The sequence below is a fragment of the Hyla sarda genome, chromosome 10 (genome assembly GCF_029499605.1).
Source record: "Hyla sarda isolate aHylSar1 chromosome 10, aHylSar1.hap1, whole genome shotgun sequence".
In the NCBI taxonomy this organism is placed as follows: domain Eukaryota; kingdom Metazoa; phylum Chordata; class Amphibia; order Anura; family Hylidae; genus Hyla; species Hyla sarda.
Window position 1 is genome coordinate 97,446,906 of NC_079198.1, and position 17,208 is coordinate 97,464,113.

General features: G+C 42.5%; 1 protein-coding gene across 5 annotated transcripts in view; it reads left to right on the forward strand.

Annotated features, from left to right (window-relative positions):
- The window catches only part of SAMD11 (sterile alpha motif domain containing 11), a 175,729-nt gene that overhangs the window by 128,714 nt on the left and 29,807 nt on the right, over positions 1 to 17,208 (forward strand). For all 5 annotated transcript variants that reach the window (XM_056542507.1, XM_056542505.1, XM_056542506.1 and 2 more), the window contains 2 exons: positions 2,911 to 3,072; positions 12,949 to 13,099. In XM_056542507.1, the coding sequence (XP_056398482.1) occupies positions 2,911 to 3,072; positions 12,949 to 13,099 (313 nt within the window). The remainder of the gene's footprint in view (positions 1 to 2,910; positions 3,073 to 12,948; positions 13,100 to 17,208) is intronic.

The window sequence follows — 17,208 nt, forward strand, 5'->3', positions numbered from 1 at the left end:
AAAAAAAAAATAAAAAAAAGGTTTTCACCGGAGTACCCCTTTAATGCAATGGCCTATTGTCCACTCTACAGCCTATTGAACATTTCCAGCTCACAGGAAGGCAGCGCTGTAGACTCCAAGTGGTTGGTCCTGAATGCTGACGTTTCTTCTATATAATTGCTCTTCAGGGCAAAAGGGACAGATGCCGCTGTCTGCTCCACGCATCGCCTTTCTGGTGCCTCTTGGAGATTTGGCTGGATCAATGTCCAGTCGTTGGCCATATTAGCTGGTAATGACCAGAGCAGACACAGGAAAGCTGCGGTGAGCATGGTATTAGGGAAGGCTGAGTGCATGTAAAGCTCCTGATCAGGGTTGTCTGGCCTCTTGGCGATTACAGACCCCAGTCTTGATGATTTCTCTTTCTTTCTAATCCAGAAATTTGATCAGATTATGGTGTCAACCTGTATTTTTCCAGGCACATCCCAGATCTCTGTATCAGCAATCGTGTAATCTCCCTAAATAGCATTTAATGACTAATAACACGTGGCTGGAGAGGCAGAGGATGTGTTGCCACCTACTGATCACTGTACTCACCTGTAACATACTAGTATAAGATATGGGTAAAACCCTAAATAAAATAAAAAAAATGTTTTGTCCGTGGTTAAATCTGTGGTCTACAACCTGTTTCTTTCCAGTTCTTGTGGTACTACAACTCCGAGCATGCCCTGAAAGTCCAGAAAGACTCTGTTCTGCATTGAAAGTTTTTAGTAAAACTGATTTTGGCCGCTTGCCGCAGAACCTTTGGAGACAGGCTGCTTGAGGATTATCGGACCATATTGAATTAGTCTGATACCTTTGGCAGAAGAATGGCGTCTCACACGTCCTAATGCCACATAAAATCCTCTTAATTTTCCACCTAACACCAGAAGAAGATATCAGTAGGAATCAGAACCCTGGGGCAGATTTACTATTGCAAATGCGCTAGAATTCTGGCAGAGTTTACACCAGAATATTGGCTTGGAGGACTACTACATTTGTCATGTGTCTTAGACACTTTTGCACCTTGCACAATACGGGGCCTGACTTATTGGGAAAGGAAAAATGGCATACAGTATATGCCTTACCACTCAGGGAATAGGGGCAGGGACTCCTTCTTTTGATAGGAGCCCCTGCTTTTTTTTTTTTTTTTGCCAATCACCTTAAAACAAATTGCCAAAAAATCAGATTAGGAAAAATTTTATTTTTTGGGGGAATGTTTAGATTAGTTATCTGTAGTGACCAGCCAATCCCTATATTGGTGGTCCAAGAGCAGGAGATGTCTCAGATACATTGTTACTGTTGATCCACCTCAGTGGCCAGGTTTAGTCATGTTGGAGTTGCCAGTAAACATTGGTTCAGTAGTTCTCTTCTGTGTCCCGCAATGTTTTCATCTTGAAATGATGCTTTTATGTCTTATTTCCTTTCCCAGCATCAGTAGCTGCCAATCCCTTTATAAAGGGAATGAACATTGTGGCCTTCAGACTGGCTTGTTTCTATTCATTGCGCAGTCCTTGTAGAAAGTCTCCCAGTAAATCATTTGGCGCTTTTTAGAGAGTAGAAGTTTCTTTTGTTTGTTTGTTTTACGCCCTGGAAGCGTCATGCTCCCGTCTTTATCAATGTAATTGTGTTTTCTTTCCCCCAAGGCTGATTCTGCCTATTTCCAGAAAGGTCACGGAGTACCTCATGGGCAGGTGACGGAATACTATAAATATACGTGCAGGGCGTCTGGAGACGCATCTTTTATTAGTCTGTGTACCCAGGTGCGCCGCTGCATTGTCGGGCCTTTAGAAAATGAGGAGTGTGGTGCAGGTGTGAGGCTGGAGAATATTGTGTCATGTCCTCTATGGGGGCTGGACAAATTATTATTAATTAGATTTTAGGAGCCAGTCCGACCAAGCCAGGATTGATTCTATTTTAGTAGCCAGACAATTGCAGCTTCCATTGACATCAGTAAAAACACTACGGAATGTTGGGCCACTGACAAATATCTAGTGCATTTACCTCATATTCATGAATGTTATTATTGAATTTCGTGAACTTTTGGCACATTGGACATGCGCCAAAGAGGTTTTCATATATTTACCTACCCTTTAGTGAAAAATCACAGGAAAAAAAAGATTTTATAAAAAATGTATATATAGCTAAGATTGTGAAAAAGATTGTGAAAAAGTAGAATTCAATGCCTACATTTCAGATAAATAGCTAAAAGTGATGACTTTCTTATAGGAGGAAAAGGAAATTTTGGCACTTGTTTGGTGTATTACGTTAATAAATAGAGTGAAATACATTTCCCCATACTTGCCCATTTTTCACCACATTTATACAGAAATCCAATAGTAAATGAGGGCCACAATCGCTATGTGTCCCATGAGGTCATCCTTGTCCCTCCCGCTCCTCCTTCTCACTGTTCTATAACTGGCTGCAGCAGGAGCCTCTCCCCTCTGCAGAAGAACAAAAAAAATTCACAAAGCCCGCCCCTTGGGTAAGCCACACCCCTCAGTTGTTCCCTAGATAAGAATGTGGGGAGAGTAACCCCTTTGTTCTTTGCAAGATTTCTATAAGATTTTTTCTTGACACATTGGGGGAGATTTATCAAAACCTGTCCAGAGGAAAAGATGCCCATAGCAACCAATCAGATTGCTTCTTTCATTTTGCAGAGGCCTTGTTAAAAAGGAAAGAGGCGATCTGGTTGCTATGGGCAACTGGGCAACTTTTCCTCTGGACGGGTTTTGACAACTGACAAATGTATCACCTGTCAACTTTCATTCTTAATTGTTAGCTAACATTTTTCTCTCCTTTAGTCTTGTGTTGGTAAATGCTATAATGTTACATACAATATTTGTCACGCTTTAATGGACATAAAAAGTTTCTAATTTTACTTTTCTTCTGCAGAAAACTCCCAGACTCCTTTGCTGGAGGAGCCATTGGCTCAAATGACTCCTGAGGAGCACTATAGACGTATGATGTCGGCACTCAATGAGCATGGCAGCTTTGAGGAGCAGCAGCAGCGGCTGTACCAACTGGCCAACTCCATGGCAGTACCTACCCACAGCGGTAAGAATTAGGTCCTCTAATGATATTTTGTGCAAATCAACTGGTACTATGACATTTACACTTTACTTAAAGGGAATGTGACATCAGAAAATGCCCTATTGTTTCGATTAAGTCATATAGATAAAAAATGTCACAGGCAGGATTACAGTAAAAGTTGACACTCGTAAATAGATAAGACATGATCAGGCCGTTTTCAGTAGGTGATGATCACACCAACTCTAACCCCCTAACTGATAATGACCTCTTCACAGGTCACAGAGCATGCCTAGAGAAATCTCCCATAGGGACCCCTCCAGTCTGTTTTTTTTCCTGTTTCCATGGGGCTAATGTAAAGCATATCTCTAAATGTTGTGCAGAAATCTCAAGAAATATGGCTGTTCCCATAATAATTAACAAAAAAATAAAAAATTTAATAAAATAAAAAATAAAATCAGGAAATGGAAACGTATTGGAGAATAAACACTTTTTAGTATTGGGTTCCTATCATTAAAAAATATAGGCGACACTAGGTAGGGTAGTCCCATTTAATAAAGTTATGACATATGGCCAGGCTCTAGGGCAGGCACCGCATATGTTTTGGATTATATCTCCCATGATGCTCTTACGGTTAAAATGCTTCCAAAGCATTATGGGAGATGTAGTCCAAAACATCTGCAGTGTCGAAGGTTTCCTATGTCTGATCTAGAGTCTGTCTTTTGGGACCCCCATTGATCCTGATTTAGCGTCAGTTCCCTTTTACCATTTTTCCTGCACATCATCAGCCTAGCTATCCGCCATTTAAATGAATCTGACCAGCTGCAGTTCCCTGCACAGCCAGATGATTGGGGGGGATGCTGTTGTGAAGGGAAAACATACAAGGGGAAGCAATGCTACACCATCCTGCTTCCCTTAAATTCAGAGGTAGAGCCACCCTGATCATACAGCAACATAATACGGGAAATCCTTTTTAATTCACATTTTAGTTTAAGGCACTAAATTGTTCAATCTACTTCTCCTTTGCCTTTATATATGGATTTAATAGACCGTGAAATCCTGGCCATATATTGATACCATAGAGCGTATCCATAGGCATGCTGGCGGTTACGGTGATATAGGTAAAGACAGTCACTAACCGCAGCTGTTTTCATGGGGATGAGGCTGGGAGTCGCAGCGCGGATTTTAATAAATCAAGGCCGCCGCTCGACTTACCCGTTAGGGCTTTGATTTATTAAAATCATTACTCTCAATCGTGACGGAGAGTCATGGGGTGGCCTTGATTTATTAAAATGTACCAGCCCAAGGGTGGGGGAAGGGATCCACATCCTCAGATGGTGACGGATTCCCTGATAAAAGCTGGAAGCCAGCAAGCTTCATCAGCAATACAGAAACGATCTATTAATATATATATAATAATATAGATAATAATAATAATCACTAAGGCTGCTTTCACACTATAGAATTCTCCGTTTTAAAGATCCGTTATAATAACCCGTTAACAAAACCATTAAAAACGGTAATTACAAAATCCCATTAGTCTATGGGATTTTTACATTACCTGTTTCAACCCGTCGTAGCCCCGTTATTAATAAGGGACGTCACAAAATAACATCCGTTATTAATAACGGGCAACGACGGGTTAAAACAGGTAATGTAAAAATCCCATAGACTCTAATGGGATTTTGTAACAACCGTTTTTAATGGTTTTGTTAACGGGTTATTATAACGGATCTTTAAAACGGAGAATTCTATAGTGTGAAAGCAGCCTTAGATCAAATAAAACCTTATTCTCAGGTTAGAAGCAATATCTATCATTTATTCCGGTTCATGTAAAACAGAGTATTTTCAATACTGTAATAAATGTAATTTTGTGTCAAGGCCCCCTAGTGGACAGATTTGCATAAACCTTTTTTCAGTTAAAGGGGTACTCCGGTGGAAAACTTTTTTTTTTTTAAATCAACTTGTGCCAGAAAGTTAAACAGATTTTTAAATGACTTCTATTAAAACATCTTAATCCTTCCAGTACTTATTAGCTGCTGGATACTACAGAGGAAATTTTTTTTCTTTTTGGAACACAGAGCTCTCTGTTGACATCACGAGCACAGTGCTCTCTGCTGACATCTCTGTCCATTTTAAGAACTGTCCAGAGTAGGAGAAAATCCCCATAGCAAATATATGCTGCTCTGGACAGTTCCTAAAATGGACAGAGATGTCAGCAGAGAGCACTGTGTACCAAAAAGAAAAGAATTTCCTCTGTAGTATTCAGCAGCTAATAAGTACTGTAAGAATTAATATTTTTTAATAGAAGTAATTTACAAATCTGTTTAACTTTCTGGCACCAGTTGATTTAAAAAAAAAAGTTTTCCACCGGAGTACCCCTTTAAATGGAGTGAAGTTTTACTATGCTGTGAAGTACCATAGGGAGGAAGAAGAGGGTTTTTACTGTTTGCATTATTTATTAAAGTGCAATCCATGTATAGAAAAGTCACTGGATTTACATATGTTCCCTGTATAAAGTAATCTTCCCCTGCTAGATATTAAAGGATCCAGCAGAGGGAGTATTTCATTATACCAGTTTTCCCCAACCTGTTGCAAAACTACAATTCCCAGCATGCCCAGACAGCTTTTGGCTGTCCGGGCATGCTGGGAGTTGTAGTTTTGCATTAGCTGGAGAGCCAAAGGTTGGGGTAAATTGCATCATAGATTGCCAGTGGCTGTAAGGGCATGCTGGGTGATGTAGTTTTGAATTGGCAGGAGAGCCAAAGGGTGAGGAACATTGCATTATAGATTGCTAGTGGATGTCAGGGCATGATGGGAGTTGTAGTTTTGCATTAGCCGGAGAGCCAAAGGTTGTGGAACATTGCATTATAGATTGCCAGTGGCTGTCTGGGCATGATGGGTGATGTAGTTTTGCATTAGCTAGAGAGCCTAAGGGTGAGGAACATTGCATTATAGATTGCTAGTGGCTGTCTGAGCATGATGGGAGTTGAAGTCTTGCATTAGCTGGAGAGCCAAAGAGTGATTAACATTGTATTATAGATTGCTAGTGGCTGTCAGGGCATGCTGAGAGTTGTAGTTTTGCATTAGCTGGAGAGCCAAAGGGTGATTAACATTGTATTATAGATTGCTAGTGGCTGTCAGGGCATGCTGAGAGTTGTAGTTTTGCATTAGCTGCAGAGCCAAAGGGTTAGAAACATTGCATTATAGATTGCTAGTGGATGTCAGGGCATAATGGGATTTGTAGTCTTGCATTAGCTGTAGAGCCAAAGGTTGGGAGACGTTGCATTATAGATTGCCAGTGGATGTCAGGGCTTGATGGGAGTTGTAGTCTTGCAACAGTTAAAGTGCCACAGTTTAGGGAACACTGTTTTATAAATTGCATTTGACTGTAGGGGCATGATGGGAGTTGTAGTTATGCAACAGCTGGAAAGTCACATGGTGGGGGAACACCACATTATAATGGGTGGATCATGACTACGATCAAGTTTCCTATAGTAAGTGAAGAGCATGCTGGGACCTGGGGTATAGAGGAGGGTCAGATTTAGGGGTGTCATTTTCGGTTTTGGCCTGGATTAGGTGTGAACATAGCCTGGGACTGTTTTTTTTTTTACTGCGTAACGTATTTTGGAGCCAGACAGTTTGTTGCGTCTCGGCTCCTGTGAGAAGGAAAGAAATGATCATTGCATCAGGATGCGGCGCTATCTCGGAGGCAGGTTTGATGAATGCGCAGTGTGTCAGATGGCAGGACGGCTGGCGCCACTCTGTGTAGGGACTGAGTGCATCTAATACATACCTGCATGTAGTGACGTCTCGGAGATATCAATAATTAAAAGTGATTATTTTTTTCCCAAGGCCTATGAGGGATAGGTGAGTGCATTATAAATCACTTGGGTGAGGCAATATTCACAGCCTGCCCTCTGGTCTCTCTCTTCCCAGCAATTGTGCTACAAATGCAGATCCATGAAGATTTTTATCTCCGCTTTTCTCCTGTCTAGTATTAATCCTGCCTTCTGATCCTGGCTTTACCCGCAGCCTCCTGGGCTTAATGTGTCACTCCATGTGATGTTTCCAGCTGTCAGAGAAGCGGCCTGCCTTCTGCACATTCATAGAGGCAGTGGGGAGTCAGGGCACCACATCCGGGCCTGTCACTGATAGCAAGCCAGTTAAGCGACACGTCAACAGAAGTTACAGAGATGCTGTGAGGATTTTATTATAAGACAAGACTTCTTTTTACCAGTGACCATTGATCTACGACAGTGTTTTCCAACAAGGGGGCCTCCATCTGTTGCAAAACTACAACTTTCAGCATGTCCGGACAGCCTTTGGCCTTGGTCAGTTCATATACCATAGATCAGTGGTCTCCAAATTGTGGACCTCCAGATGTTGCTCAGTGGTAGAAATGGTCAGTCTGTATACCATAGATCAGTGGTCTCCATACTGTGGACCTCCAGATGTTGCTCAGTGGTAGAAATGGTCAGTCTGTATACCATAGATCAGTGGTCTCCAAACTATGAACCTCCAGATGTTGCTTAGTGGTAGAAATGGTCAGTCTGTATACCATAGATCAGTGGTCTCCAAACTGTGGACCTCCAGATGTTGTTTAGTGGTAGAAAGGGTAAGTAATATGCCATAGATCAGTGGTCTCCAAACTGTGGACCTCCAGATGTTGCTTAGTCGTAGAACTAGTCAGTCTGTATACCATAGATCAGTGGTTTCCAAACTGTGGACCTCCAGATGTTGCTCAGTGGTAGAAATGGTCACTCTGTATACCATAGATCAGTGGTCTCCAAACTGTGGACCTCCAGATGTTGCTTAGTGGTAGGAATGGTCAGTCTATATACCATAGATCAGTGGTCTCCAAATTGTGGACCTCCAGATGTTGCTCAGTGGTAGAAATGGTCAGTCTGTATACCATAGATCAGTGGTCTCCAAACTGTGGACCTCCAGATGTTGCTTAGTGGTGGAAATGGTCAGTCTGTATACCATAGATCAGTGGTCTCCAAACTGTGGACCTCCAGCTGTTGCTTAGTGGTAGAACTAGTCAGTCTGTATACCATAGATCAGTGGTCTCCAAATTGTGGACCTCCAGATGTTGCTCAGTGGTAGGAATGGTCAGTCCATATACCATAGATCATTGGTCTCCAAACTGTGGACCTCCAGATGTTGCTCAGTGGTAGGAATGGTCAGTCCATATATCAAAGATCAGTGGTCTCCAAACCAGACTTTGCAAAACTACAACTTCCAGCATGCCTGTAATAGCTATCAGCCAATCGATGAACGAACATAAGAAAGGTTGGGTCGTTTTGGCCCATCAAAAAATGATCGGCCCGAACATCTCTCCATGTAGCAGACAGCTGAGTGAAGGGAAGGGCTCCACGAATGACCAGGCAAAATTTTACAAAATTGTCCCTCTTTTACTCAGCCGCTACTCTCATGTAATACAACCCTAAGGTTTGCATCCATAATAGAAACTCCAAAAAATGTTTGTATCACGCTTGTCTGAAACTGGCCTTAAAAAACGGATCCCTCAAAACCAAACTAAACTGTATCAAAACGCGTGTACAAATTTTATTCCTTATACGGTTTAAAAAATGATGTCTGGTTGCATACGTTTTTAACTTGTCATTCCACTCTGAATAAAGTTTCACTTTTTTGATTGAAATTCCAAGAAAAAAACTGTGCAAAGTCAAAAAAACGTATGGTAAAACCCAGATGGAACCATATGCACATACAGTTCTGTATGGTTCCCATTGACTCCCATGTTTGCGGTTTTTCACCTGGACCAAAAACCGTGGTAGGCTACAGTTTTGGGTACGGCAAAAAAAACTGACAAAACCGTACAGGATGCAAAACGGACACAACCTGATGCATCTTTTGGCATACGGTTTTCAATGCATACGGTATTCAATACAGTTCCATACAGTTTTCAAAAATGTATACGGGAACTGTATTGCAAATACGTGGTGTGAACCCAGCCTTACTAGAATTCAGCCTCTATAACATGCTAGAAAGTCATATCAAGGCTTATGAAAACGATATCCCTTTCCGGGAAAGCTGGGTGACGACCTGTATGCCCCCATACACGCACACACAAGGAAACTATACGTTTGTCTCGGTATCGGCAGCAGATGTGCTGTTCGTGACTTATCCAGGTTTAGAAAAAGCTTTTTTTTTTTTTTTCTAGATAAAGCACCACTCTTGTCCTCAGGTTGTGTTTAGTATTGCAGCTCGGTTCCGTGGAAGTAAATGTGAGTTGTAATACCACACGCAACCTGAATACAAATGTGGCGCTGTTTTGGCGAGTCTTGAACCAAAGTTTTATGCAAAGCTGACCGACGAGCCACATGGGAGCTGTAATGGCGGCCGTATTGGTTATAACAAAGCTTTTCTAGAAATTGAAAATTTGTTGAATAAAAAAGGATGGGAGAGGGGTGTTTATTTAAGATTTTATTCCATTTACCGTATTTCTATTATTTTTTACATAATTTTTAAAATTAGATTCTTTATTATTACTTGGCTTGGTATTGAATAATTTACATTGACATATATGAATAATTTACATTTTTAGATAATTTAGTAAACGACTGACTACCCCCCTTTCTTTTATAGGGACAGTCATTTATTTTACTTCCCTCCAATGTCTAACGTAGCCAGCGTTTGTCATCTTGTAGTATTTCCGTCCCGGGTACACGCTGTTATCTTGCATCGTATCCTCCCCACTGCGCCTTCCTTCTTGTCATTTGTCTTGTGCGCAGTTTTTTTTTTCTCTGGCACTCGGCTGTGCCCTCAATGACTGTCCTGCCACTCCGCTCTGACAGAGGAAGCTGCGGTTGATGGCTACTTGCAGGTCACGCCAAAGAGAATAGGAGACGTGGTGTGTGGATTTGAAGGGCACCATTTATTTTTTTATTTTTTTTAAAGTGACATTAGTCTAAAGCGGCGTTTCCCAAGCAGGGCGCCTCCAGCTGTTGCAAAACTACAACTCCCAGCATGCTGGGAGTTGTAGTTTTGCAACAGCTGGAGGCACCCTGCTTGGGAAACACTGACCTAAAATTTTACCTAAAATTGATGGCTACTTGCAGGTCACGCCAAAGAGAATAGGAGACGTGGTGTGTGGATTTGAAGGGCACAATTTTTTTTTTTTTTTTTTTTTTTTTTTTAGAGTGACATTAGTCTAAAGCGGCGTTTCCCAAGCAGGGCGCCTCCAGCTGTTGCAAAACTACAACTCCCAGAATGCCAGGACAGCCGAAGGCTGTCCGGGCATGCTGGAAGTTGTAGTTTTGCAACAGCTGGAGGCACCCTGCTTGGAAAACACTGACCTAAAATTTTACCTAAAATTGCTCTGCCGTTGCATGCACTCTGTTGTTCCCTGTTATCAGCCACATCAATCTGGGGACTCACTATATCATTTGCAGTCTTTTTTTTTTCTTCTTTGTTATTTTTTTTTTATTATAGATATAGTGCTCCTTTTATTTTTATTTTTTAAATTTTTTTTATTTTTTTTTAATAGATATAGTGGTCCCATATTATATACAATGGTATTGGTCACATCCGAGTATGTTTTTGGGCGCTATTTTGCAGCCGTCGTTGGGAAGGGATGTGGCGCTTTAAGATTCTGCGTCATCCCAATGTAAATTTGATTATTATCTCTTGGTGGTCAGACAATTTTAGCTTGCAGACAATACAGGCTTCTTCTTTTACATTCACTAATGCCCCCCCCCCCCCCTCCTATCTCTGTGGCTTGCGTTCCGAAAGCCGCCAGCTCTGACAGGCTATGACACCCCCCCCCCCCCCCCCCCCGCGCGACTGCCAAGCACCGCAGCTGGGAAGCCCCCCAGGCGGAACTGCCATATCTCATCTACACAGCGCATCTCACAGATCGCTCCGGATCCAGCCACACAGTTGGTAACCTCCAGCATCCGACTCCAGGATCTGTGGCAGGCAGACATAGCCCAAGTCAAAGCCGTACCTCCAGGCGAGATGAACTGTGCCCCCCTCTTCCTCCCCCCCCCCCTCCCTTCCTCCAGGAAGGCGAATACCCAAGCCGTGTTAATTGTGTCTGGGCCGCCTATTCCTATAATGATCATTGATTGCACCGCCGCCGCCTCTCTGTCATTGTTACGCATAGTCCGTGCCATAGCTAATGAATCCGTATACTTGCCATTGGCTTAGTGATAGATCTACCATAAACGTATTAACCCATAGAGTGAAGAATCGCAGGTTCTGGAATAAACGTATGCTTATTTTTTTTTTTTTTTTTTTTTTTAAAGTGACATTAGTCTAAAGCGGCGTTTCCCAAGCAGGGCGCCTCCAGCTGTTGCAAAACTACAACTCCCAGCATGCCCTGGTTGCTGTTGCTGTCTAATATTTGTTTAGTGAGATTCTGGGGTTTCCAGCACATTTCTTCCCTGGAAAATCGCTTTGATTCAATTACGTCATGCATTGCTTTTCCATTGCCAAAACTAGAATGTGATCCTGAAGAGAGGACCATAGTCCCGGCCTTAGGTGCGGTCGGAACTCAGTATACTTAGAATTGTGGCCCTGGATGGAAAAAGCTTTTTACACAAATTTCTCCAGCAAAGTGCGATACCAACAATTTAACTTAAAGGGGTACTCTGATGAAAAACTTTTTATTTTTTTAAATGAACTTGTGCCAAAAAGTTAAACCGATTTAGTAAATTACTTCTATTAAAAAAAAATCTTTACCCTTCCAGTACTTATTAGCAGCTGTATGCTACAGAGGAAATTCTTTGTTTTTTTAATTTCTTTTTTTTGTCTTGTCCACAGTGCTCTCTGCTGACACCTCTGTTCGTATCAGGAACTGTCCAGAGCAGTATAGGTTTGCTATGTGGATTTTTTCCTGCTCTGGACAGTTCCTGATACGGGCATCAGGTGTCAGCAGAGAGCACTGTGGACAAGACAAAAAAAGAAATTCAAAAAGAAAACAATCTTAATCCTTCCAGTACTTATTATCTGCTGAATACTACTAATACAGAGGACATTCTTTTCTTTTTGGGACACAGGGCTCTCTGCTGACATCATGACCACAGTGCTCTCTGTTGACACCTCTGTCCATTTTAAAAACTGTCCAGAGTAGGAGAAAATCCCCATAGTAAACATATGCTGCTCTGGACAGTTCCTAAAATGGACAGAGATGTCAGCAGAGAGCACTGTGGTCATGATGTCAGCAGAGAGCTCTGTGTTCCAAAAAGAAAATAATTTCCTCTGTAGCATGCAGCTGCTAAAAAGTAATGGAAGGATAAAGATTTTTTTTAATAGAAGTAATTTACAAATCTTTTTAACTTTCTGGCACCAGTTGATTTAAAAAAAAAAAATTCCCAACGGAGTACCCCTTTAACTATGGTTATCCTGGAAAGATATCAAACAATATCTAAAGTGCAGAACGTTTTCTAGAACTATAATGGCCTCTTTTTAAAAAAAAATTTAAACTTGGAAAGAGGAACTTGGCCCGTCCCTCCGCCCCTCTCGCAGCCCCCCACCCCGGGGGTGACTCACTTAGCTCCGTATGTTTGTATAGTTTAAAGCAGGACTAGTTCCAGTGGAAGAAAAAAACATGTGGTTTTGATTGTTTAGTTCTGAGAGAAGGAGAGAGAGGAAAAAAGAGAGAGGAAAAAACGCTAAGGAAGAAAAAGATAGAAAACTGAACAAAGGAGGTGAAGAGATGGAGAGAGAGACTGATAAGGAGCGGGATGATGTCTGCGAGCAGCCAGGTAATGCTCCCGCACGGGGATGAGTGAGGAATGTGGACAAGGAGAGTTCATTTAGGGAAGGGAGGAGGATGGATAGCTCAGGATATCTCTGTCAGTAGACGGCTTGGAAATAGTTTGCAGCACTCCGGGGTGTTTCAGCTTGACACAGTTTCCGTTCTTCTTTTGGCAGATCTGCTCCGGGCACGACAAGAAGTGGCAGCTGCTGTGGTGCGAAACCCAGGAGCGATGGAAGCTCACATACCCACCTCCAGTAACTCCTCCAGCCAGAGGAGAAAGCAAGGCCTGCCGCAGCATCGGGACACCTCCCACTTCACCGACAGGTAGCGTATGACCTCTAATGACGCCACGTGTAACAAGTTGTATAACATCTTAATGTGCCGTAGATCCTGAAGAGATATGGTCTTAGTCTGATGGTTTTGTTCAAATGATCATATTTTTATTTGAGGTTTTAGGGTAAATTCACATGTACAGGATCTGCTTTATATGATGCGAGCGTTATTATAAGACTGAACACAGCTTCAAATCTGCAGCAGATCTTGTATGTGTGAGTTCATAGAGTTTGAATAAAGAATGCTTCAGCTCTTAACCAGGTGGCTCTTTATTGTTCAGCATAAATCCATTGCAAAACTAGCACGACAGAAGGGATGTCTGATGCGTTTCAGTGGTTTATGCCTTAGTCATTGCGTCCATTTTAGGGGTTCTGTAGCTTTTTATGGTTATGAATAAATTTGATGTAAGGGCATGTTCACACATACTGTATAAGCTGCAGATAATATGCTACAAATTTTAGGCCTTGTAAATCAATATAAATATTTGAACACTGTCTAAAATCTTCTACATAAACAGTACATGTGAACATACCCTTAAATGGGATTTTGGGGTTTTTGCATAGCATGGAGGAAGGGACACAATGTTTATGGACATGTTATCTATATAGTGGTAGATACATACACCCAGGACAAAGATATCGTTTTATTCTCTAGCCTAGTATGTAAATTCTGGCCATTTGGTGTCCCCCTGGCTCTAGCTCCGACCATTAATGGGTGCATCATGTTAATACTGCAGTAGATATCAATCTCTCTGTATCATCAGATCTCCCATTCTGTTGGTTTGGTCTCCAATATCGGAGCTTTGGGCCACATCAAACCTTAGTCTTAGGGTGGTGTTCTCTGATCTTTGGCTCTTCAGCTATTGCAAAACTACAGAAACCTTCCAGGAGTCCCCAATATCTTCTGGCTGTCAGGGCATGCTGTGGTTTTGCAACCACAGATTGGGGAACTGTCTTTGGGCTTAAAGGGGTACTTTGACCTTAGATATCTTATCCCCTATCCAAAGGATAGGGGATAAGATGTCTGATCGTGGGGGACCCGCCTCTGAGAACCTCCGTGATCTCTCCTGCAGCACGCACTGTCATCTGGTGCACGGAGCGATCTTCGCTCCGTGCCTGATGACTGGTGATGCACGGGCCGGAGGATAGGGGGGGTCACGGCCCTGCCCCCTTAATGCAAGTCTATGGGAGGGGGCGTGGCAGCCTCCACGCCCCCTCCCATAGACTTGCATTAAGGGGGTGGGGCATGATGCCACGAGGGGGCGTGGGCGTGACGTAACGATCTTCCGGCCCCTGCATTGCCAGTCATCAGACTGACAGGGCGCGCTGCAGGAGAGATCACGGTGGTTCCAAACGGCAGGACCCCCGCGATCACACATCTTATCCACTATCCTTTGGACAGGGGATAAGATGTCTAGGGGCGGGGTACCCCTTTAAAGCCTATAACATCGGAGTTCGAGCAAACAATGTACATCTTATTCCTGTCTCCTTCTCATCAACTTTCCGAACAGATTTTGTGCTTGTGGCTTTCGTCTCACCTAATATCTAAAATAAAAGTTGTTAAATAGAAGGCGAGCACAAGTTTAGATTTATTTCCTGATAGCAGCTCATCCTCCATTTATGCGACAACTCGTACAAGTGTTATGGGACCTTGCGCTAGCAAAGTAACATTACAGATTGAAAGGTTAGTTATGTGTGAAAGTGAGTAAGAAATAGTGTGTGGGCAATCGCGACAGCCTCCATGCACGGCACATCAAGAGTGGGATTGTGCAAACTTCCACATTTAGGTGTTTCGCACAGCGCCTCCTCACGCACGTGACAAGATTTAGGTCATCAGAACAGGTTCTAGCTAGAAATGAATGCTCTTGAAATGAACAGGATTTAAAGGGAAATGTGAGCTTATAGGGGATTTTTCACCACGGTGATACCTATTAAAAGTGAAGCCTACAGGATCAGCTGATGAGTCTGGCTTTTCTAACTCCTGGTGATCGGTTCTTACTGCTGGGGATATATTCACAAACATGGATCCGAATATATTACAGTCCATACAATGTATTTTGCTGGGTTTATCAATTACCAGTGGATTCCTACTGTGGTCATTCGGACCCCATTCACACTACGTATTTTCCGGGCAGAGATTTCTAAGTGTGAATTTCTCTCATCTATAGCACAGTTTATTGCATGCACAGTATTGGTCCATGTAAACCGCATTGCCCTGTGCACTGACGTTGCTTGGACATGCACACAGTCCCTACAGGTCAGACTGTATTCATTGGCTACAGTCAGAGACATAGCTTGTAGCTTCTGGGCCCCGATGCAAAATCGGCAACAGAGCCCCATATGGCAATTATAATACCAGTCTCTTATATGGGGAGGATGTGCTTTGGGGTCCCCATAGGCACCAGGGCCCAGATGCGACTGCTACCTCTATAGCTACGCCCCTGGATACAGTGCTATAAGGGAGAAAAATATAGCATCTGATGGAAGACAGAAACAGTTTTTTGTTTTTTTTCACCTTATTATGCAAAAAGGTGGTGAAAAACAATGTTTCCCCCCTTTATAAAATAAAAGGGACACCCAATGTAACTTAAAAGCCTTTGTAGCTAGTAAACAGAGCAGTTTGGGACCATAAGACAATGCTGCAGTACCTTGCATCACCACTACTCAAAATATAGCGATGGAATGACCAGTTCTGGTAAACATAAAAAGGCTGCGGGCCCCTTCAAACAGCTGATTGTCAAGGGGTATCGGCAGTCGGATCCCCTCCAATCTAATATTAATGGCCTATTCGGAGGATAGACTATCAGTTGTAAAGGCTTAGATAACCCATTTAATGTCTGGATCCCTGGTGGTTTATATGCAGTTACTGCCAGGATCCTGGGTGGTCTAAAGCAGGAAATGAAGTATAGGTCACAGAAATGGTTAATGATACCATCCATGGTGGTCCAGGGGGCATTTAAGAGGTAAATTTCTAAATCCATAATAGCCTAGAGCAGGGATGGAATTGATTTTTGCATCCCTGAAGGTCTAGGGAAGTGATCTCCAAACTGGACCTCCAGATTATGCAAAACTACAACTACCAGCATCCCCGGACAGCCGTTGGCTGTCCGGGGATGCTGGTAGTTGTAGTTTTGCATCATCTGGAGGTCAACAGTTTGGTGACCACTGGTCTAGGGCAATGAAAGGGTTCATCCCAGGTGGTCTAGGACAGAGAATGGATAATATCTGTAATCTAGGGAAGAAAAAGGAGTCATCCGACAACGAACACTGATTACCTATCCACATCTAGGGTCTGCTCTGATCTCGAAAAGGGAAACCCAAGCCCTTCACAGTTAGGAGGAATTTAGGTGGAGTGATGGTAATTCATGTGCCCCTTCCTGTATATGTAATGTTTATGGGGCTTTCTGAAATGGCCAAGCACAGCTGTAACTGTACAGTTACACAGGGCTGGCTGTGGACAGAATCAGTCTCCATCCCCCACTGGCAGCTGGCAGTGTAGTTCCTTCTTACTTACCGTCTTCATGGTTATAATGTCATGCTACTGCATAATCTTTGGTTCTTTCTTAACATGCTAGCGGAAAGCTATTTATCTTGGCTGCACGGCAGTAAACGAATGGATCACTTATCTAGAGTCCAGTGTCTGAGGAGAGTGACTGAGCATGTGTGTCCTCCAGCACTCAGCTCAGTAGATGGACATGCAAAGTGCTATGCACATTGAACACCAGGTGGCACCATACTATGTGATGTAAATGTTAGAAATCCTTATTGAATGTTTTTCTTTAACAGCATATAAAGAACAAATATAATTTTTTTTATTTTCTATACAAAGAATAATATATTTAATGGTGAGTATTTGGAGTGATAACGGGCCTACTGATTCTTATTTAAAAAATTTTCAACTCTTCTGTCATTGTCATTCCCAGCTCTATTGGTGCTTCCTTTCTTTATTTTCTTGTAGTCTCTGTTGTCATACAAAGATTGTTGGTTTCTAAGGGTGTGTCTCACAGCCGTCTGTCCCCGTTTTTTTTATCCCCGTTTCGGTTCCGTTCTTTTAGGCTGTAAACGGATTAAAAACATTTAAAAAAATCCCATTCATGTCAA